The 26,008-nt window shown below is 44.5% G+C and overlaps 1 protein-coding gene and 1 pseudogene across 4 annotated transcripts in view; both read left to right on the forward strand.

Moving 5' to 3' along the window:
* The first annotated feature begins 8,376 nt into the window (after positions 1 to 8,376).
* Positions 8,377 to 8,679, forward strand: LOC132480352 (large ribosomal subunit protein eL22-like; annotated as a pseudogene).
* Positions 8,680 to 11,563: 2,884 nt separating this feature from the next.
* The window catches only part of CBFB (core-binding factor subunit beta), a 64,149-nt gene continuing 49,704 nt past the window's right edge, over positions 11,564 to 26,008 (forward strand). The window contains exons 1-3 of one of the 4 annotated variants that reach the window (XM_060083567.1): positions 11,564 to 11,866; positions 12,095 to 12,181; positions 16,940 to 17,056. In XM_060083567.1, coding sequence (XP_059939550.1) covers positions 11,789 to 11,866; positions 12,095 to 12,181; positions 16,940 to 17,056 — 282 coding nt within the window. In that variant the 5' untranslated portion in view covers positions 11,564 to 11,788. Of the gene's footprint in view, positions 11,867 to 12,094; positions 12,182 to 16,939; positions 17,057 to 26,008 lie in introns of those variants that run through there. The other 3 variants (XM_060083569.1, XM_060083570.1, XM_060083568.1) reach the window with 3 other exon arrangements.

Consider the following 26,008-nt stretch of genomic DNA (forward strand, 5'->3'; position numbering starts at 1 on the left):
ACATGTCCTGGTCAGGTTTATCTTCCAGGAGGTTACAGAGTACAGAGCAACTGGAGGAGGAGAGGGTAGAAGTGGGGAGGCCGGGGGAGGGCGGTGCAGAACTGGACAGTGAGTTCTGGACATGGAACAGAGCAAACAACTTCATAAAGCAGGTGGGCGAGGTCAACTCTGAACATCCCCTCTCCCCCATCCACAGGTGGGCCCCTGGCTCAGAGCTCTCCCACCCAGCCCAGCCTGGGAACTCATGTGAACCCTCCCCAGGGCCTGGGGTATCTCTGCCCCAACCAAGTGGGACCAGGAAAAGCCCCAAGAGGGAGTCCCGTCCAAGGTGAGGGCACAGTCAGGGCCAGGTGCTGCTGAGGAAGCTCCCCCCTCCACGCCCCCTCCCCGCATAAGCTAATCAAGATCGGACTGTAGCCTCCTGCCACTGACCCTCTACCATTGCAACGATAGCTCCATGGCCACAGGGGGTTGAGTTTGGGCCTATTTGTCTGTGGAGCAAATCAAAAGGGGAAGAAGGTCCATGTGAGCCCTGAAAGAACTCAGAGGCTGAGAGCAGGTGGCCTCATGGAACAGAGGTCAACATATCTCTTTTAGGCAGTTTGGGAGCTGTGTGTTCCTGTCTGGGCTTGTTCCTCTGTGTGTGTCCTCAAGCAAGCCACTTGCCTATCTAGGCCTGGTTTCCACTCTTCAGTGCACTGGGAGCAATCTCGGGGGTAGGACACTGCTCCAGCCCCGGGCCCTTCCAGCTATGGTCCAGGACTCCTGTCTACTCCCAGCCTGTTCAGCCGTAGGTGCTATGGAGGACCATGCCTGTGGCTTCACCAAGGAGTCACTGGGTGACCATTACGTATCTTCTACTGTGAAGGAGCCAGGACCCTTTTGAAGGGGAGCCTGAAGGTGGAAGAAAAGCCTTTCAGGAAATTAGCACTAGTGGCGGGAAAATTCATCAAAAGCTGACAGAGGCTCCTGGTGCTGATTCATGTCTCTTGCCTAAGGAGCAGCTCTTCTGGCCTGAGGGAAGGACTGGTAGCTTCCAGGTCCTTCCAAAGACCCCAGACCCAAGACTCCAAAACGCTGGCCCTGTTGCTGGGGCTCTCATCATCTGGTGGACACACCACCATGAGATTTTTGCTCCTGAATCATGGGATTCTACAGTGCTAGGAAAGGCTGCTGATGGACAGGGGACTTGGGTTTGAATACAACTGTTCCTTCTGCTGTGTGATCTCAGACACTCGGTGGGCCTCTCTGATCCTCTCTGCCAGGAGGAATTCTGACCTTGCCTGTCTTCTAGGTGACCAATACATCTATAATACTCAGCATATCTGGGAAAAGAATAATTTTTCGAAGAGGGAGGATGGAACCATATCCAAACAACTCTTGGTAGTGGGACCAAGGCAGCAGGGAAACAGTCTGGATGTGGACCTCATTATTCTGGTGGCACAGACCTCCCTCCCACTTCCAGGTATTATGGAAGCCAGAAGAGCTGTTGCAAGACACACCTCCAGGGAGCACCATTTACCTGGTTTACAGTGTGAATGAGCCCCAGGATGTTACCTGAGCTCCATGCCCTACCTCCTCTGAACTTGCCACCTACACGCACAAGTACACCACCCATGTCTCAGAGAAGACTCTGATGGGATCTCTTGGTTACCACCTAACCCAAAGCATCCACACTGGACAGTCTTTGCAGCTCCGTCCTCCCCTCCGGCCTGTCCATGTTTACCTTCAGCTCCCAGAACTGGTCTGGCCACCAGGCCAGCCAGATCATGTGAAGCAGAATCCTTTGAAGGGGCTATGGATGTAGCAGACCCCAGAGCCACAGGGAATCCCTTCCAGGGCCACTCTGACCCTGGCACTGCCACTGTCTCTGGCTCAGCTACAAAAGGAGGCACACCACAGGCAGCTATCCTCTGCTGTAGGAGATCATTAACTCCCCAGCCTTGTTAAGCCAGCTTCCTTTTTCAGGCCCTTCTTAGCTCATTTTATGTTTTTTTGTTTTTGAGGGGGTTTATTTTGGCCGCAGTGTGAGGCATGTGGGATCTTAGCTCCCTGACCCGGGATCGAACCGACGCCCCTTGCAGTGGAAACATGGAGTCTTAACCACTGGATGGCCAAGGAAGCCGCCTCATTTTACGGTATTTTGACTGGACCTTGTATGGACTCAAGTTGTTATCCAGTTCTTCCCTTGATGGCCAACATTTACAGCTGGATTTTTATCAAAGTATGAAGTTGTACAGATCCTAGAATTTCAGAGCTAGAAAGGACATTAAAGATTGTCATAGCCACCATGCTTTGAGAGTTTATAACTTTGTGTCAGACACTTTGTACAGATGTTTTTGGCTGCCCAGTACATCCTTTCCTTTCCCTATGACATCACCCTGTCCACAGAGATTCACAGTGTCCACACTTCAGGGATGAGCACGTCACCCAAATTTGGCCTATTAAAGTCAATCCCAAGATTTTTGTGGGAATATCAGGAAAGAGTAGTCCTTACCTCTTGAAGGTGAGTCAGCATGTGAATGAAGCTAAAACAGAACAAGGAGACCGAGAGAGAGAGAGAGAGAGAGAGACAGACAGACAGACAGACAGACAGAGACAGAGAGAGAGACAGACAGATTTCTGGTGTCAGTGCTTGAACACCTGTATCTAGCCATGCCTGAACGAAGAATTTTCAATTAAATGAGTTAATCATTCCCTTTTTTTGTGAAAGTCAGTTTTAATTGGGTTTTTGTCACTTGAAGCCAAAACAGTCTTGACAGGTATGAGTAGGTGTCTCTGTCCTCAATTTTTTGATTAGAAATCTGAGGAACCAGCTAGCTCTGGGTTCTCAGGCAAGTCACTAAAGCTCTCTGACATCAGGTTGCTCTGACAAAGATTGAAAGGACTGAATTTCTTCAACTTCAGGAATCCTTTGCTCTCCTGGGATCTCTAGAGCTACCTGGCCACATGCCCTTAAAAGAATCATCACCTGTTCTGAGTCTCAATTTTCTGAGCTACAAAATAGGACAGTCATTCCTTCCCTCCTTACCTTGGGAGAGTCCAGTGAGAAAGTGTTTGGAAAATTGCTTGTACTAAAGCAAATGTTATGTAGCGTGCATGTTATACAAAGGAGGAATCTCAGCTCATACCAGACAACCGTTGTTGTCCCCAAATGGCTCATATCTCTTCCAAAACAGTTTTTTAACGCTTTTAAAAATAAAACTTAAGACATTAAAACATATTTATAAAGAAGCCTTACCCACAGCATCTCATTGGGCAGGATCTAGCTCAGGACAGGCCCAGGTGAAGTAAGGGATACGGCACTGAGTGAAGCTTGCTTGGGAATCACTCTTTGTCACTGCTGAGCTCTGTAGGAAGCTTTACCTTCAGGCTGTTTTTTGTTTTGTTTTGTTTTAATACATTTATTTATTTATTTATTTTATGAGGCTGCGTTGGGTCTTCGTTGTTGCACGTGGGCTTTTCCTAGTGGCAAGTGGGGGCTACTCTTCATTGCAGTGAGTGGGCTTCTCATTGTGGTGGCTTCTCTTGTTGCGGAGCACGGGCTCTAGGTGTGCGGGCTTCAGTAGTTGTGGCACACGGGCTCAGTAGTTGTGGCTCGTGGGCTCTAGAGTGCAGTAGTTGTGGTGCATGGGCTTAGTTGCTCCGCGGCACGTGGGATCCTTCTGGATCAGGGCTCAAACCTGAGTCCCCTGCATTGAAAGGCAGATTCTTAACCACTGGGCCATGAGGGAAGTGCCACAGGCTGTGTTTTAAGGAGCTCCCTTGGGATCAGAACCTGTTGATGGGAGAGGAAGGAAGCAGAACTGGGTGGAGGGAGAAGCCAAGCTCCACTGCAGGCCCAACAACTGCTTCAGCTGACTCCACAGGGAGCTTTAGAGCTATTATGACCCATCGGCATTGCCCTGCTGGGCCTTTACAATCCCATCTTGATCAGTCATTGGATGTGAGCTGCCCAGGAAGGAAGAGTGACCTGCAGGTAGCTCTCTGCAGCTCAGGAAATCCCTGAGGGGGATAAGAGCATCCCAGCTGCTGGGGTAACAAGTTCTTCACTGAAGAGGGATCTGGGTGGTGCATCTCTGTGTCCATGTTAATCACCAACACTACTCAAGCTGCAAGGCATGCTGGGAGCTCCCCTTGGGCAGGAAGGAGCAAGATGAAGTTAGCATAAGGTGAGGCTGAGGAAGCTACCAAGACTGTGCGGTGTCCTTGAGGAGGTTGCATTTAGCCTCCAGGGCAGGCATTGGTGAGGGGATGCTATGGGGTAGTCATTCTGCCCAGCACAGTTGAGAAAGATTTCTCAGAGGCCTCTGAACCCACATTTAATGAAAGAGTATGAATTTGCTTGGCTGAGAAGGGGAAAGAAGCAAGCTAAACAGAGGAAGTTAGGCAGGGCTGGAACAGTCTGAAGCTGAACTCCATGACCATTCACTCAGAAGTGTCATCTAGAGGAAGAGGGCTATGGTCTGCTTTATTAATTATTCTTCATGTTCCTAGAGGGAAAGCAGGCCGGTGAGGTGGACGTGGGCTAGTAATTCTGTCTGCCTATTTATAAGGCAATGTTACAGCATGATGGGAAACCCTGCCTGCAAGGATGGTTTAGAGCTCGTCAAATTTGGGAAAGAATCCAAGAACAGGGCAAGGTGTCAAGGTATCAGCAGAGAGACAAAAGGAGAGATGGTAAAAGAGGATGCATTTGGACTCAAGAGTTGATGAATGAGCCAGAAGTGAGTGTTGAATTATTCAACCTGCTTTATTGATCCATTGATCTCTCTCTGCAGGTCTTGGTTTATTCTTGGTTGGCATTTCCTGTGTCTGAGATAGTGAGAAGAGAAATGGAGGGAGAAGGGAACAGATTTTTAAGACTCAAGAAGAGAGAAGAGGCAGTGCCAAAGAGAAATTTGGCTACAGGTATCAGGAACCTTAAAATGCCTGTGTCTTTTGACATAGTGGATCTATTTCTGGAAACTGACCCTAAAAACACTATCCAAAACTTTTAAGAAAAAGCCTTAAGCACCACGACGTTCACAGAAGCCTTATTTTATTACAGTGAATAATGGGAAACAACCTGAATAGATGTCCGACAACAGGGGATCAGCCAATATGCCATTAGGAGTTTTATATGATTACGTGGGAAAATACTTATGCCATAGGGTTAGGTCATAATGGAACATTCAAAACTGTACATATAGAATGTCATAGTTGGGTGAAGAAATGTGGATAGAAAGACGCCAAAGAAAATATACTGAAATGTTAGCAATGATTGTTTTGAAGTGGTGGACTCTCTTCTTTTCCTATATTTCCTAAATCTTCTACAATAAATACACACAAGTTTTAAATAATTAAAATGAAATGTAAGGGTGGAGTGAGAGACACTCATATGAAGCCTGCACAGAAGTAAAATAAACACAAATTAGTGGGGAGCCAACTCCTTCCAGAACGCAGTGTACTGCTGTGTCCTAGGTGTGCTTACCATCTCCCTGGCATATTGAATGGACACAACGGAGACAATGAGGTGACACTGTGGTGCAGTCACTCTGCAGAGGACAATCAAAGGCCCCTGAACTCATATTTAAAGAAAAAGTATGAGTTTTCCTAGCAGAGAAGAGGGAGGAAGTCATGCTCGGTAGAGGGAACAGTTAGAGCAAAGGCACTGAGGCATGTGGGAAATGCAGGCAGGCCAGTGTGGCTGGATTACAGGGTGCCATGGGGAGAAATGATGGGAGATGGGATTGGGAAGGAAAGTAATGTATGTCAGGGGATCACGAATGCTGTGCTGAGGGACTTTGCCTCTCAGCCATAGGCAAACCGGAGACTTGGGGGAGGGGTTTAAGCAGGAGGGCGCTGTGGTTAGAGCACCGCATTCTCCAGTTCCCTAGTGTAGTCTGTTTCCCATCACTCTCCAGAAACTTGGAGAGTAGGGGAGGGGAAGGGGAGCAGTCCAGCAGCCCTCACAGATGGTCAGCCAGGCCTCCTGACACCAGCCTGGCCCTCTTTCCACCACACCAGGTGCAGTCCCCATCCCCCAGCCATCCAGACAAACTCCTCCACCTCCCATGACAAAGAGGCTCATCTGGAGCCTGGGCAAGATTTGCAAACGTCAAACTTGTAATTACAAGGATGAAATCATCTGGTTCCTTTTAAGCAAACGGGTTTATTGATCCCAACACTGAAGAAATGCTCTTCTGGGGAAACTTGCTCCTCTCTGCTTTCCTCTCCCTCTGGGATGGCTGAGCTGATGGAGGGAGTGTGGCAGGGCAGTTAAGAAGCGGGAAAACCTCCCGGAGGAGAAATTCTTAAGGGCCTAAGGGTGAATTGTATGGTATGTAAATTATATCTCCAAAAAATTATTTAGGGCTCAGGAAACTGCCTCATTTAGGCAGATGATACCCTCATCCTGGACTTAAGCTCATCTCCATCCAAAAACTAGAAGCTGGGGAGAGCCAGGCTTTAGTGGCTCTGTGCCAGCCCCTAATTCTCCTTCTCTCCCACCCCCCTCAACATTCATTTGTGGCTCCAGATCCTATTTCAGCTTCAAGATGGTACACTATTTCCTCACTAACTGACAGAAAACTGTTTCTTTAGAAAATAGTGCACCCGTGGCTCAGGGACCTGGAAGGACTTCAGCCTCACTTTGAGGAGAGGCAGGTGTGGGTGGCAGCTAACACCAGATCCGTATAAAGCCATCCTTTCTGCTGGACCTGGGAGGCAGGACGTCTAGGCCTTGACCTTCCAAGCCAAGGAGAGACAAACAGTTGGGCTCAGGGGGCAGGAATGTGCAGCCATCAAGGGCAAGAACCACGTCCTGCCTCAAGGCCCACAGTAGGACCCCTTCATTCAACCCGTTGGGGCCCCTTTGGGAGCATGGCAGGGTGCTTCAGGAGGAATGACCCCAGCCACAGCTCTCCACAAGCTCGCAGTTCAGTTAAGGAGACAAGCAGGACTTTTGGCATCTCTACCGGTACAGGCCTTGGAATGGAATGGTTAAGGGCACCAGCCCCTCTGAACCCCAGTTTCCTCATCTGTAGAACAGGGTCAATAACAACAAACTTGCAGGGTTATGGTGAGGAGTGGACAAAGAGGATACACCCCAAAGGCTTAGCCATTTCATTACCTCTCATGGATCAGGGTCTTGTCCATGTCCTGTGGTCACTTATTTACCTTTTTTTGTTTGTTTGTTTTTGCGGTACGTGGGCCTCTCACTGTTGTGGCCTCTCCCATCGCGGAGCACAGGCTCTGGACGCGCAGGCTCAGCAGCCATGGCTCACGGCCCAGCCGCTCCACGGCATGTGGGATCTTCCCGGACCGGGGCACGAACCCACATCCCCTGCATCGACAGCGGACTCTCAACCACTGTGCCACCAGGGAAGCCCACTTATTTACCTTTTTAGAGCCTCTATTTCCTTATCTGTCAGACAGGGACAAGGAGGACTGTCTTAGAAGGTGGTTGTGGGAATTAACTGACATAAAGGGCATAAAAGCACCCAGTTCAGAGCTTCACAGTTGGGTCAGACAATTAAGGGTCCCCTCAATACCCTACTCAGGGGTATTGTGCTTTCTCTGCCCACCCAGCCAAGATCAGTGGGAGCAGCTGCCCACTGGGAAAGTGGGAGAGAGGAGGCCCTGGGCTGACGGAATCCTTAGGAGGAAGGCTCCGAGCAGCAGGGCTTCAGAGGATTCAGCCAGGTTTGTGGGGTTGGGAGGGTGTTTCTAGGCAATGAACAGACGCCCTCAGGCTTCCATCTGTGGGCCCTACTAGAGCTGGCTCTCAGCAAACTCCTTCACTGGGTGGTGCCTGGACCAATCCATACCCATCTGGACAGAAGCACAGAGCTAAATCTACCTGATGTAGGTGAAATTTTCCTTTATTAATTTCCTTTAATCCAGTTTTTAAAATAAGTGAAAAAAAATTAACAACAACCAAAAAAGGCATACAGAGGTCAGTCGAGGAGATGGCCTCCCTCAGCCTGCGGCTCGTTTCCCGGTCATCCTGGCCGGTTGGATGCCAGACAATGGCGAGTGTGGGTTACCCTGTGGCCTGGAGTTGCCAAAGGCTGTCTGTGGTGCTGCTGTTCTGGGTCCGCCTGGCAGACTTTCCCATCCCTTTCCTTCAGGCCGTCATCACCGCCCCCCCCCCCCCGCCCCCGTGAGGCTGACACTTAGAGTGCTGTGTCCTGCTCTGAACTCCCACTGCTCCGAGTCCTGCCCCCTTGAGCCTAGAAGGGATTTGTTTTGACCATGACCTTTTCCTTGTCAAAAAAGTTCATGGGGGCTTTCTGCCTCTGCTGCTGCCAAGGCCCCTGTGAAAAAGCTTGTGGCGAAGGGGGGCAAAAAAAGAAGCTAGTACTGAAGTTTACCCTTGACTGCATCCACCCTGTAAAAGATGGAATCATGGATGCTGCCAATTTTGAGCAGTTTCTTTAGGAGAGAATCAAAGTGAATGGAAAAGCTGGGAATCTTGGTGGAGGGGTTGTAACAATCAAAAGAAGCAACAGCAGGATCACTGTAATGTCTGAGGTGCCTTCTCCCAAAAGGTATTTGAATTATCTCACCAAAAAATATTTGAAGAAGAATAATCTACATGATTGGTTACGGGTAGTTGCTAACAGCAAAGAGAGTTACGAATTGCGTTTCTTCCAGATTAATCAAGATGAAGAAGAGGAGGAAGATGAGGATTAAAATTCAACTATCTGGAATATTTTGTATGAATTCTTGAATAAAACTTGGGAACAACAACAACAAGTTCATGTCTGTCTGAGCATCTAGGCCACTCTAGTGAGATTTCAACTTTTATTTATTCCACATTTCCCAGGGCAGAAACGATTATTGCTAGAATCCAAACACCAAGGTCAGCTGCAGGTCCGTGAGCCCTACCTGGACCCACTGTGGAGTAAGAGTGCTTCCCTGTGAATCATCTTTTGGAGACAGAAATGAAAGGTTTTACACAAATGTCTACCTGAACAGAATGTGGTGGTGTTGCATGGTCTCACATGGGATATCCTTTTTTCCTGCTATAGAAGTCAACAGCAGAAACTCTGTTCCCCAGACTACGGTCCATATTGACTGAGAGCAAACTCATCATCTTCCTCTCATTTAAACAATGGCTGTGTTGTCCTAGTGCCCAAAAGTCTTCTTAGTTGAACTGGAAAGACTTAAGGGAGAAGCAGCAGATGGATGAAAACTTCTATTCCTTGTGAGTGACTTAGTTCTGCCTTGGTAACTTGGGATAGAGGCTGCCTCACTTACTTCCCAACATAAAGTGCAGATATTTTAAGGCTGGTTAAAGTATCTACACTTTGTGCTGATGTGAAGTTTCCCCCTTCAGTTTCACCAGAATCTTTAGGCAGTGAAACTAAAATGGCACCTTTTGCCAGGTGTAGCTGATACAAACTGTTCAGTGGGCCCACCATGTACTACTCTGACTCCCTCCTTTTGGGAAAACTGCTATTCCCTTCTTTCAACCATGAGCTTCTCTCTGAAGCTGCCAATCTCAGGCCCCCAATCCGCGATGGGAGAGCACGTGACATAAGTTGGCCAGTGTCATCACATCTGCCTGGAAATGGTGATTTTGGCAGAGGGGAGAGTATGTGACCCAGACTGGGCCAATCTGGGAGATGGAGACTTTGGAGATGGAGAAGTGGCTTCTCCCATTCTTTGTCAGGAAATGAATGCCATTGAAGAGACGCTGAGAGAATTAGCAGTGAGAAGCAATGGAGAAGCGAAGAGTCCCTCCCTGTGATTTGTTTACTTAAAGTAAAACTGACAACTTTTTAGCTTTAAGTTTTTTTGAATTGGTTTTCAGTCACTTGCAATTGAAAGACACCCGAGGGAAGGATTCTGGGATAGCTGGAGGCCCAACAACAGTGGTTGGTGACATCCATAACTATGTATACCCTTTCTGTTTGTGTACAGACATACATTCACACTGGCTAGGTGTAGGCCAGGGAGCATGCCCTTAGAAGGAGTTGATTCTATGTTTGCTATTCAGAAAGAGTGTGTTTGTTAAAACCATCAGCCTACAGGTTTGATTTTGCTGAAAACTCTCTCCCTGACCTTGGGCAATCAGTCACTAACTGGACCTCAGCGTGAACAACCAATCCAGTTTGCCAGGGACTGAGTGGTTTCCTGGGACATGGGACTTACACTGCTAAAACCAGGATACTCCTTCATCCTAGCTCAGTTCCATAACCGTAAAAACGAGATTGGATTGGACTAGAAAGGGGTGGAAAAGTCTGCCAAATCCTGCATTCAGACAGACATTGCCAACTGCCCTTGGCACTAATTCCTGTGAACTTAAGTGTATCCTCACAATCCTTTGCAATAAGGCCAGCTACTGTCAATCAGAGCTGGCACCTATTTGCCATACTTGGACTGAGGTTTTTTTTTTTTTTTTTTTTGCGGTACGCGGGCCTCTCACTGTTGTGGCCTCTCCCGTTGCGGAGCACAGGCTCTGGACGCGCAGGCTCAGCGGCCATGGCTCACGGGCCCAGCCGCTCCGCAGCATACGGGATCCTCCCGGACCGGGGCACGAACTGGCGTCCCCTGCATCGGCAGGCAGACTCTCAACCACTGCGCCACCAGGGAAGCCCTGGCCTGAGTTTTTGACAAGCTGAGATTTTAAGGATCAGAATTTATTGAAGACCAACTTTGAGTCAAGCTCTGCCATAAATCCCATATAAGGCGCTCTCCAGCTTGGGCTAAATGACTTCCTTAGAACTTATGGATCTTGTTTTTTAGAATTTGCACATTTGTGTAAATATATGAACTGGTATTGGGTTATATAAGTCAGCTTGTTCTTTAGAAACTTACATTTATTGAGTGCTCATCATGAGCTAGAATTACATAAAGGCTCTCATGCTAACACTGCGAGCTTGTGAGTGCCTACATTTTGGAAAAAAGCAAACTGAGGCTTAGGGTGGTCCAGTGCCTATCTAAGGGCCTCAGCCAGCAGGCAGGGAGTTGAGTAAGATCCCATTTGAGGCCCTTCTGACTCCAACAGCTCCGACCTTTCCACCATGATGCGGATTCAGATGGATTCTTCGGTCTCTTTCCACCTTTAGTCTTTGATGTGCACAGCCCACACCCCTCCCAGTCGGTTCTCGGACGCAAAGTCTCCAAGGACTTAAGTTTCCTCGCGTTCACGTGACATTTTGGGGTTACTCCGCGCTGCTGTGGAGCCCAAAAGTTCCAGTGGAAAGGAAGAACCCGCACGGGCCGCTCCCTGTCTCCAAGAACCAGGCAGATCCCCACCGGACGATTCCACACCAAGTGGCCCGCGGGCTGTACAGGGGAAGAGGGCCGCGCCGCGGGAGGAGCTCCGCTTCGCTGCAGCCCAGCGGCGCCGAAGGCGGACAGGCAGCGCATGCGCGGCGCGGAGTTGTGAATGGTGCGTTTTGTTTGCTGGAGTTTGGGGCGGGCGGGCGCGCGAGGAGGAGGGGTGGGGCCGACGGGGGCGGGGCGGGCGGGCTAGCGAGGTGGGCGGTGAGAGGAAGTGGCGGCGGCGGCGGCGGCGGCGGCCGGAGGCGGCGAGTGCTGGGTCCGCGCGGGCGGTAGGCAACGGCTGAGGCGGCGGCGGCGGCGGCGGCGGCGGCGGCGTGGGCTGGGCTCGAGCGGGCGGCGGCACCTCAGACTCCCGGCGCGGGAGCCCACGCGGGCGGGCGCCTGAAACAAAGAGAAGCGAGAGTCAGGGCGCCGCGGGTGCGCGGTCAGTCGGTCAGTGCAGAGCCGGCCAGCGGGTGCCCGCGGAAGCCCGGAGCCCGGCCGGCCGGCGCAGCCTCAGGGCGGGAAGATGCCGCGCGTCGTGCCCGACCAGAGAAGCAAGTTCGAGAACGAGGAGTTCTTCAGGAAGCTGAGCCGCGAATGTGAGGTGAGGCAGGCGGGCGGCGGGGAGGCCGCGGCGCGCCCCGAGCGGGCCCGGGCGGAGAAAAGTTTGGGCGGCGCGACTCCCGGGAACCCCGCGCCGGCGCGCCTGCGGAGAGGCAGTCTCGCCCGGGCAGCCATCTGCCCGCAGACTCTGGTTGCCCTTATCGGTGCCGCGCGGGGCGGGCAGCATCGCGGATTTGGCTTCTGATTTCGGGCCGTCTCTGCCTTGCAGATTAAGTACACGGGCTTCAGGGACCGACCCCACGAGGAGCGCCAGGCGCGCTTCCAGAACGCCTGCCGCGACGGCCGCTCGGAAATCGTAAGTCGGCGGGGCAGCGGGCCGGGGGCATAAGGGAGCGAGCCGCGCGCGGGTCACTTGTTGCGCGGGGCCCGCCGCGGCCCAGGCCGGTTCCGGACGGCGCCGCGGACGCCGCCGCGGTCGCCGCGGCTCCCGGAACTGAGCGGGCGCCGTCTCACTTCCTACTCGGGATTCAAAATGCGAAACCAGACACTGGCGGGCCGCGTCCTCGCGGGGAGACGCTTCCCTGTGGTTCTTGGCGGGTGGATTATGTTTCCCAGACACGACTCGGCAAACACTTTGCCGCGAGTGGAACTCAAACCGGAGCCCAGCTAAACAAGGAAAGGTCGTTGTATAGGCTGACACTGATTAAAGAAAGGGTCGGTTATTAGTAGGAAGAAAACACCCTTACGGAAAAAATTGGGCTTCGTTCAGGGTTCTGATTCTTGGGCGATAGTTTGTGTCTTAGACGCTAGATTTTTCGTAAACCTATATGTGAAACTGTCTTATTTTCAGTATAACTGAGAATAAATCTGAGAGTAAATCCAGTTATCTGTTATCTGTTGTCCTAATAGAGGGGAAAAAAAAGCCCTCAAGAACGTGCCATCTTCTTTTCTTAGAATGTTAAGCTTCAGGAGAATCAGAAAGAAACCATTTGGTGTTTTTTTGTTTTTGTTTTTTCCCCAAACCTAAAAAACATATCCCGTTTAGGCCTGAAGTTACTAAAGAATTGCATGGATTTGCAAAACCCACTGTTGATCCAAGGCCCTGTTTTAGGTGGTGGATTTGGTGCCTTACCTCCATGATGTTGAAAAAAATTCAAGTGTCCTAGTTCCCCTCATCTCCTTTTGGTTTGTCCTACTGGAGGTGCTAATGAAGAGAGAATGATGAAGCCAAAAAGTGCATAGGAAAAAACTAAAGAGAAGAGGTTGATTATTAATTTTAAAAAAAGTTGAAGCACTGTATAATGGAATCTGATTATCTGCTCCATGACTTGGACCATTGCATCTGCACACACTTGAAGGTATGGAAGCAGTTTGAATTTAGGTTAACAATGGGAAGACATATTGAAACATTTGCTTCTCCCATTCCTTGTACAGTAGAGAATCTATTTATTGGTATTGAGACATAATTCACATATCATAAAATTCTCCCTTTTCATCACTGAAATCGTTTATTTTTAAAAAATATTTTGATGCTTAAAATGAAGGCTTTTTAGAATTGTATTACAGATCATGAGAAGATACTGGCCAAATTTATTAGGAACTCTAGAATATTTGGTCAGTATTGCACATTATAAAAGAAAATGTCTAGATTTTAGCCCACTTTTTTGAGTGTTTGTAATAGTTATATGATTCAAATGTATAGGACAAATACTTTCTGGTTTTGGCACTGAGTGGTACAAGAATCATTCATTAGTTGGCTCAGTGATTATATCATCCTTTGTCTGGATTTCCTTTTGGAATAGGTGGATGGTATACCCAACCCATGAATGTTTTGGAAGTAACTTTATTTTTGGAAGGAATTTCACATTTCCCTCTCTTTCTAGTTTCCCCCCCTTTAATTCAATGTTAGCCATATTTAAATTAAGAGATTTTTAGCTTCTAGAGGATGGAGACCACATTAATTCCGTATATGCCCCCTCTGTATGGGTTTTGCACAGTGTCTTTTGCATCATAAGTACTTGATTATTTGAATTTAGAGGTTACTTCGTTTAATGCCCAAAATTTATCTTATGACTTATAAACAGGCTGTGGCTTTTACTTATTTGGTGGTGGAAAATAGGCATGGAAAAGGCTTTTTTTTTGCTTCTATTTTGACAGCAGCCATGTTTGATAAAAATATGCATAGTTCCCTAAACTATATCCAACACTTTCTCCCCTCTCTTTTATTCTTTTTATTATGAACATCTCCTTAACTTTATCAGTGAGGTTAATGAAGGGTTTATTTTGTATTTAGATGCGAAACAGTGTAAGGCTGTGATGCTCATCTCTTCTTAGTTATAAAACTTATCCAGACTCCGTATCATAGCATGAAATAAAAATGATTATGGGTGAGGGGTAGAATTTATTTGGTAAAATCTGATTTATTCCTTATATAAGCTCTTGTAGTAGGAGTGTTAGAGATATCTTCAACACTAATGATTAATAAAAGAAAAAAAATACTTATGAAAGGTATGGTGACTCTACTGTGAAAGCAGTAAAAACTATGTATTTTTAATCCTGAAGATGGAAGAATAAAAGGTATGTTGGACTGGCACAGGTGTGCTATTTTACAATTTAATGAAACCTATAAAATATAGTCAGGACATTCTAGAAATCCTCCATACAGACACTTTTACCAGTGTGACATCTTTATGTTTTCAAACAGAATTTTCCCAACTCCTAGGTATGTGTAGGTGTTCCAGTAAAAAAAAATAAAATAAAATAAAGAGTTCTGTGGTCAGATAAATTTGGGAAATGGTATTTTAGAGTGATCTGTTTTTACCACTTCTCCTGTCTCAGAGAGGGATGGATGTTGATGAGATAATGGACATGAAGTGATGAAGCAGGAAATCTCTTCTGAGGTTGGCCTTCAGGCAGGAGGTGAGGTAATAAGAGCTGCAGAATGTCTTCACCTAACACAGAGCTGATTTGGGATACACTGGTGGCAGAAGGATTTGTTACTAGGTGAATACTGAAGAAACATGGCTACGGGATTTTGACAGAGGGTATTCATTCATGGGCAGAATCTCTTATCTGCCCTGAGAATTTCATTATCTGAGACTGAAAAGGTTGGCTGTCTTCTTCAGCTCAAAATTACTTCTCATTGTATTTAGCAAATACACGTAGCATTTACTTGGTACTGTTCTAAGCACTTTACGGATACTGGAAACTGAGGTTCAGAGTTAGGTAATTGGCCTCAGGTCACACAGCCTAGGCAGTTTGCCACCTAGTGTCTGTTTTCATTTGAACTATTATTAGTTCATTTCAGTTCAATGGTTGTTTTTTAAACTTATGCTAATAGTGGGCAAATTTTTTTTTAAGATTAATATTGTAATATTGATGTTTGTTCAGTCTCTATTCATATAAAACACTTACCACAAGAAAAGGTATCCCAGTGATTAGGGAAATGCCATTAAAGATGTCTGTAGAGATTTAGCAGTTAGGTTGACAGTTGTACCTACTAGTACCAATCATAGGAAGTACTGTAATTTTTATCTCTAAAGAATCTAAGCCCTTAATCATCAGGGGAACTAGCGGATAGCTGAATCAACTAATGCTTTAAACAAATTGCCCAAAAAATGTGAACCCCTTGCTTTCAGATGAAGACTATGCTTGGAAACAAATTATGCTTAAGAACGTTAGTTAGTAAAATAAAACAAACAAAAAGTTCTCTGATTTCAACAAAGAAGAGTTTACATTTAGATGATGAAAAAAATTTTTTTTCAAATGCTTTTTACTTATTTCTTTCATATTTTCCCTGGGGAAGAGGGACATGGTTATTTCCATTTTTTTTTTTTTTTTCTTTTTGCGGTATGTGGGCCTCTCACTGTTGTGGCCTCTCCCGTTGCGGAGCACAGGCTCCGGATGCGCAGGCCCAGCGGCCATGGCTCACGGGCCCAGCCGCTCCGCGGCATATGGGATCCTCCCAGACCGGGGCACGAACCCGTATCCCCTGCATCGGCAGGCGGACTCTTAACCACTGCACCACCAGGGAGGCCCTCCATTTTTTACTTGGGGGAAATATAGAGTAAATTGCTCAGGGGCTACACAGAATGAGGCTTCATTGAAATGGTTTTAGATTGTTCTGTCTGTTGAGCTGTGCCATCCAAATCTTCTATAAATATTAGATGAATACTCTTTTGTTATTGTCAGAATCAGTTCTCCTAAAGTCAGATTTTAGAAAATGCATATTTTTTAAATCATCCAAGGTTTTAGAGAGATGAGAAGTAGTCACATCACAGGCTAGTGTATGGTTTATCAGAGGAGAGACAGTCCCAGGTGCATTTTTTTTTTCAGTAGGAAGGTATTAACATTTATTTGTATTCACTGTGCAAGTGACTGGAATTTGGGAAACTGGATAAAATAGACACCTATGGGGATGAAAAGGTCTGTATTTTTTAAGCTGAGCCTTTCCTGAAACTAGAATTTTTGTCTCTGAGAGAATTCTGCTAAAAACCATAATGGAGGATATTGTCTCCATCTTATAAATTTTGGTTATTAAAAAGCACTTGAAGTGATGTGTGGTTGGTTTATTCATGATAATGAGCTCCTCCCAATGTGATATATTGTGGAGATATTTTCACTTCCAGTCATCTCCAAGTGCATTTTTAACACGGGTTTTGGAGCATAGTGTTTCTTTGAGAAAGAGAAATCAGGAAAAATTAAAATGTCTCATTTACACAACTTTAAATTGTGGTATGCTTTAAAATTCAAAATATTCAGCTCTTCAGTGATTTTCACATTTAAAAATACAGGTTTTTAAATACAGTGATGGTGGCTTCTGGTTAGACATTAGCAGTGCACTATACTAACGTCAGCAAAAAATGACCTGAAAGAAAGTATTGATTCCATGTCTGATTTTATATTTAAGCAGCCAATGGCAAATGTCCTCAAAATGGAATCAGATGTTTGTAACTTAATACTTAAGAAAAATGATGAGTGCATGTTTTTTTACTTTTAAGTAATCTTGGTGCTGCCTGGCTTAAGACAGAAACTGATGTAAAAATAAATGACTGCCTGCATAATTTATGTAATGTCCTGCTCCTGATCCTGTTTGTATTGATTTTTCTAAAAGGCTTTTGTGGCCACAGGAACCAATCTGTCTCTCCAGTTTTTTCCGGCCAGCTGGCAGGGAGAACAGCGACAAACACCTAGCCGAGAGTATGTCGACTTAGAAAGAGAAGCAGGCAAGGTAGGAAACATTTCTTTGCAATTTGAAATACTGTGGATTGTTTTATTATTAGAGATTATCTGATGATTTACATTTTAATAAAGAGATCACAGGTCTGATTATACAGGCATATGATCAGATTTGTTTTCATTCCATATTATAAAGATATAATACAATTTTTAAAAATCAAATTTTTAATATAATTTTATTGCTAATTTCATGTTTATATCATTTGCCATAGAAAATTCTAGCCCTTAAAGAGAGTAGTGTGCTTTCTTACATGTAACATTTGAAACTTAATTCCTTTAAAGTGTTGACAAGAAATTTTTTGTTCTACTAAAATGTGTGTGACTATAGTGTTGTAAAAAAAAATGAAATTTAGAGAAAAATGGGAAAAGGCTCTGTAGGCTTAAAATTTAATAATATTTGGAAATAGTTTATGGGTAGCTTTCTACTTCTGTTAATATAGCAAATTTAATTTTGAGAAAAACAATGTGAAGATGTTAACTTGGAAATATTTTTTTTGTTTTGAGGAAAAGCTTCTGGGAAACAAATAAATGTCTTAAAATTATTATGTTGGAAGTTTAGGTTGAAGATATGAAAAGTGTAGTTGGAAATGTTTAAGCTGAGAGCCATATTAAAATCTAAGTTAAATGTGTTTATGATTTTGATGAAATATTAATGAATAATATCTTGGATTGGTTCATCTTTTAATGTGGAAATTGACTTCTTGAAATAAAATATTTAAAGAAAGAAAATTTTTTGACCTCATTTTGTACTCAGTATTTCTCCTGTTTCCTTTGCAGTGTATTTCTATACCTATTTTTATTAACTTGCTAAATTACTTTTCTAAGTGTCATCGTGAATAGTATAACCTATCACTTTATTTGCAAAACATAAGGAACATCTAAATAGTCCTTTGAGGAACTTAAAAGATTTTTGTATTGGGCTGTATTAGGAAAAGGATTTTCTTTTTATTGATTGATTGAATTTTTGAATTTTATTTTATTTATTTTTTATACAGCAAGTTCTTATTAGTTATCTATTTTATACATATTAGTGTATATATGTCAATCCCAATCTCCCAATTCATCCCACCACCACCACCCCTCCGAAGAGGATTTTCTTACTTTGTATATATACAATGAAGAGGTTTTTTTGTTTTCTTTAATTTTATTTATTTATTATTTTTAAAAATAAATTTTATTTATTGATTTATTGATTTTGGCTGTGTTGGGTCGTCGTTGCTGCTCAAGGGCTTTCTCTAGCTGTGGCGAGCGGGAGCTACTCTTCGTTGTGGTGCGCGGGCTTGTCTGGTTGCGGAGCACGGGCTCTAGGCACACGGACTTCAGTAGCTGTGGCACGTGTGCTCAGTAGTTGTGGCACATGGGCCCTAGAGCATAGGCTCAGTAGTTGTGGCGCACGAGCTTAGTTGCTCTGCGGCATGTGGGTTCTTCCCAGACCAGGGCTTCAACCTGTGTCCCCTGCATTGGCAGGCGGATTCTTAACCACTGCACCACCAAGGAAGTCCAAGACCACATTATCTTTGGACTTAAGCCATTGAGATGTTTTCAGTTATGTGATCAACACGAACAAAAACGTTAGATGGCTTATTCTAGAATTTAGAGGTTTTGTTTTCAAATATATCAGGAAGAGTGCTAGAACTGATGCAAGAAGTCAAGAAACTTATATTTTAATACTTGTTTTATAACTTTTTTTCTGTAAAGGGCCAGAGAGTAAATATTTTCAGTTTTGCAGGCGTATGTTCTCTGTTGCAACTACTCAGGTTCGCTGTTACAGTGTGAAAGGAGCCATAGACAATACGTAAACAAATGAACGTGGCTGTGTTCCAAGGATGGTAATGCTGGCAGAAATCTGTATCTTTCCCTCAGATTTAAATCTGTAAATGTTTGTGCATAGATGATATATTTCTCAAATATAATTTTACCAACACTTGTACTACGCTAGTAGAATCTAGGGGAAAAAAAAGCATTTTAGTGAAAAAAAAAACAAACCCTGCTAGTATATCACTCTGTACCACTGGGATAAATAAGTACTCCAGTGAATTTAGAGAAAAGATAACCCATGTTTTCTCATCCATAGAGCTCAGGCTACAGGGTCTCTTATTTCTCTTCCTCCTTTTTTATGATGTCTTTCTGATAACCATTAGCGTTTATTTCTGTGCCCATAGGACTAGAAGCAAAGCAAATTGAAGGAATTTCTCTAAATGTTAATTATTTGCCTCTGCTCCTTATATTGGATCCAAAATCAGTGTCTCTTCTTCCACATACTCTTGACCTTGTTACATCCTAAAGCAGCTTAGTTCTCTTCCCATTCAAACCCAGCTTTTAGAAGATGAGTGGTTAAGCCTTTCAAGTTAGGTATAATTAAGTCCTGGCTTCATATACTACTTCATTTATTATTCTGTAACTTTGGACAAGTTATTTTATCTTTATGGTCCTCAATTATAACGTGAGTTTAATACATATCTCGCAGGGTGGCCCTGGTGATTAAATGAAATAGTGTATATAAAGTGCTTAGCTCAGTACCTGACACAGCTACTCAAAAATTCATTCAGAAGTTCTTTCTTGAACACCTGTTATGTGTATTGAGCGAACACTGTCCTGGGCACTTGAGATGCATCAGTGAACAAAACAAAGATCCTGCCCTAGAGGTTGTTTTATGGAAGGAATGGAGGAGTAGGCAATATGCATAGTACATACGGTATGTAATATGTTACAGAGTGGTAAGTGCTCTGGAAAAAAAGGAAAATTAGAGTAAAATAAGGGTTATCAATGAACAGGAATGTCTGTAATTTTAAATAGGATAGTCTGGGTAGAGAAGGTCATATTTGAGCGGAGACCCGAAGGAGGTTAGGGAATGATGAGCCATGCAGATATCTGAAGGAACGATGTTCCAGACAGAGGACACAGCTTTGTAAAGGCCCTAGAGTGGGAGCTTGCACAGTGTGTTTGTTAAACAACAAGCGGGCCGGTATGGCTGGAGTAGACTGAGCGAGGAGGAGAGGAGTAGGAGAAGAGATGAGGGAGATGTCAAGGAGCCGGTTTATGCGACTGTGGGAGGCCATGTAACACCGTGGACTTTATTCTGAGTGCAGTGGGGAGTAGTTTCTGCTTTTTGAGCACATCAGTGATATGATCTGCCTTAAGATTTGAAAGGATCACTCTAGCTGCTGGGTTAACAACAGGTTTAGGGGGCAAGAGTAAAGCAGGGGGGCCAGTTGGGCTATTGCTTTAGTCTTGGTGAGAGACTAGGTGGTAGCAATGGAAGTGGTGAGAAGTAGTCATAGTCTGGATATATTTTGAGATAGAGCCAACAGGATTTGCTTATGGATTGGATGTAAGGTGTGAGAGTCAAGAATGACTCCAGGGGCTTCCCTGGTGGCGCAGTGGTTAAGAATCCGCCCGCCAATGCGGGAGACATGGGTTTGAGCCCTGGTCCGGGAAGATCCCACATGCCATAGAGCAGCTAAGCCTGTGCGCCACAACTACTGAGCCTGCGCTCTAGAGCCCACAAGCCACAACTGCTGAGCCCGCGAGCCACAACTACTGAAGCCCGTGCTCCTAGAGCCCATGCTCCGCAACAAGAGAAGCCATTGCAGTGAGAAGCCCATGCACCGCAACGAAGAGTAGCCCCTACTCGCCACAACTAGAGAAAGCCCACAGGCAGCAACGAAGACCCAGCTCAGCCAAAAATAAAATAAATTAATAAATAAATTTTTTTAGAATGACTCTGGGCTTCCCTGGTGGTGTGGTGGTTAAGAATCCGCCTGCCAATGCAGGGGACGTGGGTTCGAGCCGTAGTCCAGGAAGATCCCACATGCCGCGTAGCAGCTAAGCTTGTGCGCCACAACTACTGAGCCTGTGTGCTGCAACTACTGAAGCCCACGAGCCTAGAGCCCATGCTCCACAACAAGAGAAGCCACCGCAATGAGAAGCCTGGGCACCACAACAAAGAGTAGCCCCCACTCACCGCAACCAGAGAAAGCCTGCACGCAGCAACAAGACCCAACACAGCCAAAAATAAAAAAATAAAATAAATAAATTAAAAAAAAAGAATGACTCTAACTTTCTGGTTAGAGCAGCTGGGAGTATGGGATTGCTGTCATCTGAGATGAGAAAAGCTGTGGGTGGAGCAATTTTGAGGTACAGTTTAGGACATGTGAGTTTGTAGTGGTAGCTTGTTGCAGCTTCTGTTTTCTCACCACCCACCCTTAACTTCTTAAGTTATGGCACTGCTTTTTCATAAGTGACCCTTTGCTTATCTCAAGAGTTCAGTGGCTTTTTTTTAAAATCTACTTTATTGAAGTATAGTTTACTTACCAAAAAATGCACCCACTTTAAGTGTATAATTTGAGTTTTAACAAATGTACACACCCATGTAAACACCACCCACAATCCAGATAATGTTTCAGTCCCCTCGTGCCCTTTTACAGGAATCTGGGAGTGGCTTGGCTGGGTGGTTCTGGCTCAGGGTCTCCTAGGAGATTGCAGTCAAGCTCTTGGGGCTGTGCAGTCTCTGAGGGCTTGGCTGGAGCTAAAGGATCCCCTTCCAAGCTCACTCATCACTTTTGGTCGGTGGCTTCAGTTCCTAGTCACATGTTCCTCTCCATAGAGAGAAAAAGAATGAGGTCACCCTGCTTTTTATGACCTATTCTCTGATCACTTGTGTCTTCTCCTGTTCATTAGAAGTGAGTCACTAAGTCTAGCCCACACTCAACAGGGAGGGGGGTGGTTTATTCACAAACATGAGAGGCTGGGGTCATTGGGGCCATCTTGGAGGCTGGCTACCACAATGTTCACTTAAATTTGATGAATTCAGAAAAAAATTAGAATGCTAATAGGAAACAGAAGCTCCATAGTCTCTTTGATTTGAAATATGGCTTTATGATCTTAGAAAGTGGTCTTAGCAAAACCAGTCCTTTTATTCATTCTTTCTACCTTTGTGTTTGTAGGAATATTTTCAAACCAAGGGTCTTCAGTAAGGAAGGTCTGTTAATGGATAACTGACCATCAGGTCAGAGCACACAATTTTATAGTCTGTCTGTTGAATATATTTGAAACTTTTGCACCCAGGTATCTAGTGAGTTGTCTACATTGACTCTTAATAAGGGTCTTTCTTAGAAGAGGTTTAAAATAATATAGTGTAGTGGAAAGAGCTCTGGATATGAGTCAAAAGACAGTCATAACTGGATTCCTTACCTGTAAATGGGAATCAGAATGTCTTCCCTATTCATATACTTCATGTGAGGATTAAATGAGGTACCAGAATATGTGAAAATGCCCTTTAAATTGTAAAGCCCTATCCAAAGTTAGGCTATTTGATGGGTTTGTAGGGTGAGATATAGATAATCAAGGAGTTTTAGTGCTGTAGAGTGCCTTACGTCAGCTTCACTTCAGGTAGCTCTACTATGGTGGGAGACTGCATCTTTCCCAAATGGTCCATCCTGGTATTTTATAAACCTAAACAGCCAAAATGTTTATAGTTCTTCCTTACCTTAAACTGCTTTCCTCTGATTTAGCCGTCAGAAGACAAGGAATGCAACAGGTAGAATTGAAATCATTCTTACGTAAAATTTTTGTAGACCAAGCAACACCCAATTCATTTGATCTTTCCTCTTAGAATCTATTTCCAGTTGATTTTTATTTCAAACAAATGCAGATGATTATGGTTGACCATAAGTTACTAGTCTTGAGTGGTCAGATTAATGGTTTTTGCATGCATTGTGTTTTTGAAAGCCTCCTTAGGTTTTTAAATTAATGATTTTTTATGCTTACTACATGATCCTAGTTTGTGAGCATAAAGGGTATGAAAACACTTTATAAACTGAACAAATGAACTTTATAGTGCTACTATTTACCATTTTTTCTATGGAAATTGAATAGACTATCTAGTTTTATCTAGATATATCTAGAATATACTATCTGGTCCCAGAAAAAGCAGTTAAACTTTATATGGTTGTTGCATTGCTATTTATACCTTATGGTTGTTTTTTTTTTAAATTTTATTTATTTATGGCTGTTTTGGGTCTTCTGTACGAGGGCTTTCTCTAGTTGCGGAGAGCGGGGCCCACTCTTCATCGCGGTGCGCGGGCCTCTCACTATCGCGGCCTCTTGTTGCGGGGCACAGGCTCCAGACACACAGGCTCAGTAATTGTGGCTTACGGGCCTAGTTGCTCCACGGCATGTGGGATCTTCCCAGACTAGGGCTCGAACCCATGTCCTCTGCATTGGCAGGCAGATTCCCAACCACTGCGCCACCAGGGAAGCCCTATACCTTATGATTTTAATTGATAGTCAGGTAATGTTAATAGCAGACATTGGGAGTAATTATAATGTGTATGGCATTAGAGTAGGTACTTTTAAACATTTTTGATAAGTTACGTGTTTTACTTTTTTGTCCTTTCTGAACATTTATACTTAAAATGAAAATCTTTTATCATTCATTTTCATCAGCATAAAATAACAAAGCAAAATTTAACAGCATTTGATTTAATGCATGAGGACAAACTCTTGTTTTAAATGTCTTCAAAGGCCTGTGACTGCTGCTTCTGGAGTGTTTTGCTTACTTGCTTGCGGGATCTTTGTCCCAAAATAAATATTGTGTCTGTTTATATACCATCCACAATTTGGCAGAGTTTAGAGGACTCCTTAATGTTAGCTTTGAGAAATCTGTATTCAAGCTTAGCAGCAAGTTCCCTCTCCTCCTTATACAGCCCAGTCACTCCAAATAAAAGATATCTGTGGTAACGCTTTGGAATGTGGTTTCCCCAAGAGAAATTGAGGCAACTTTACAACTAACTTGTCAGATCTAGACTTTAAGTATTTCAATTCAACTAAAACATGAAGTATATTTTCCAGCACTTAGTTATCAACCGTTCAGTGCATTGAAATAAGTAATCGGGGCTTTAAAAAAAGTTTTATTTCAATAATTTTAAAAATAAATTTATTTTATTTATTTTTGGCTGCATTGGGTCTTTGTTGCTGTGCATGGGCTTTCTCTAGTTGTGGCGAGAGGGGGCTACTCTTTGTAGCGGTGCACGGGCTTCTCATTGCAGTGGCTTCTCTTGTTGCGGAGCACGGGCTCTAGACGCGTGGGCTTCAGTAGTTGTGGCACACAGGCTCAGTAGTTGTGGCTTGTGGGCTCTAGAGCGCCGGCTCAGTAGTTGTGGCACATGGGCTTAGTTTCTCCACGGCATGTGGGACCTTCCCGGACCAGGGCTCGAACCTGTGTCCCCTGCATTGGCAGGCAGATTCTTAATAACTGAGCCACCAGGGAAGCCCTATTTCAACAATTTTTTTTTTTTTTTTCGGTATGCGGGCCTCTCACTGCCGTGGCCTCTCCCGTTGCGGAGCACAGGCTCCGGACGCGCAGGCCCAGCGGCCATGGCTCACGGGCCCAGCCGCTCCGCGGCATATGGGATCCTCCCAGACCGGGGCACGAACCCGTATCCCCTGCATCGGCAGGCGGACTCTCAACCACTGCGCCACCAGGGAGGCCCCTCAACAATTTTTAAATCCAAGAAGAGTTGACTGACTTCATGAAGAAGTAATAATGTTTAAAAATGAGAATATCATAGTACCTTCCAGTTAGAGTTACATTAATTTTCATATATGGTAAATGTACCTCTGAAATATTTGAAGATAATGTACTCTTTTTTTTTCCTCTCTTTTTTCTCCCAGGTTTTTTGAGATATAATTGATATACAGCACTGATCTTTTCCCCTTTTCTTGAATTGCATTATTTGCCTAGATTTACCTTTTAGTGTAAAGATAACATTTTAGTCTTGGCCGTATCTCAATTATATATTCCAAGTTAGAGATGTCAGAAAATATGTCTGAGAGAAACATCCTTAATTCTTTCCCTTTTTGCTTCTGTTTCCTACCCCAGTATTTTTGAATGATTAATTCAAACACTGCAAGGATAAAGACTATTGAGATGTTCGACTAAAGAAATAAGTTTTTGAGAAGAGCTGCTATATCCCAGCTTTACTGCTTCCCATTTTCTTTTGTAATTGTTTTTTTTCATTTGTCATTATTGAGATATAATTTATATACAACAGAATTCACCTATTTAAGGTATATAATTCAGTGACAAATGTGTAGTCATTGGTGTGATTACCACCACAATAAAGATACAGAATATTTCCATAACCTCAGAGAGTTCCCTCATGCCCCTTTGCAGGCAGTGTGATTTCAGGTAACCACTATCTGCTTTCTATTACATACTATTTTGTCTTTTCTGGAATTTCATCTAAATGGAATCATACAGTATGTAGTCTTTTGTACTTAACAACTTGCTCTTGAAATTCATCCGTATTGTGTGTATAGTAGTCCATTCCTTTTTATTACTGAGTAGTATTCTATTGTTTGGACTTGTCACACTTTGTTTATCCATTTACCAGTTGATGGCCATTTGAGTTATTTCCCCTTGTTTTGGCTACTGTGCTGCTTTGAACATTTATATACGAGTCTTTTATGTAGACATTTGTTTTCATTTCTCTTGGGTAGATATATAGGACTGAAATTACTGGGTTGTTTCATGAGTATAACTTTTTAAAGAACTGCCAAACTGCTCTCCAAAGTGGCTGTACAGTTTCACATTCCAACTAGCCATGTACGAAAGTTTCAGTTACTTCACATCTTTACTAACACTTTGTACTGTCGGTCTTTTTCATTTTAGACATTTTAGTGAGTTTGTAGTGGTATCTCATTTTGGTTTTAATTTGCATCTCCCTAGTGACTAATGATGTTGAGCATGTTTGTTTGTTTTTTTTGCGGTATGCGGGCCTCTCACTGCTGTGGCCTCTCCCGTTGCGGAGCACAGGCTCCGGATGCACAGGCTCAGCACCCATGGCTTACGGGCCCAGCTGCTCCGCGGCATGTGGTATCTTCCCGGACCGGGGCACGAACCCGTGTCCCCTGCATCGGCAGGTGCACTCTCAACCACTGT

The sequence above is a fragment of the Mesoplodon densirostris genome, chromosome 19, assembly GCF_025265405.1.
Source record: "Mesoplodon densirostris isolate mMesDen1 chromosome 19, mMesDen1 primary haplotype, whole genome shotgun sequence".
NCBI lineage: Eukaryota > Metazoa > Chordata > Mammalia > Artiodactyla > Ziphiidae > Mesoplodon > Mesoplodon densirostris.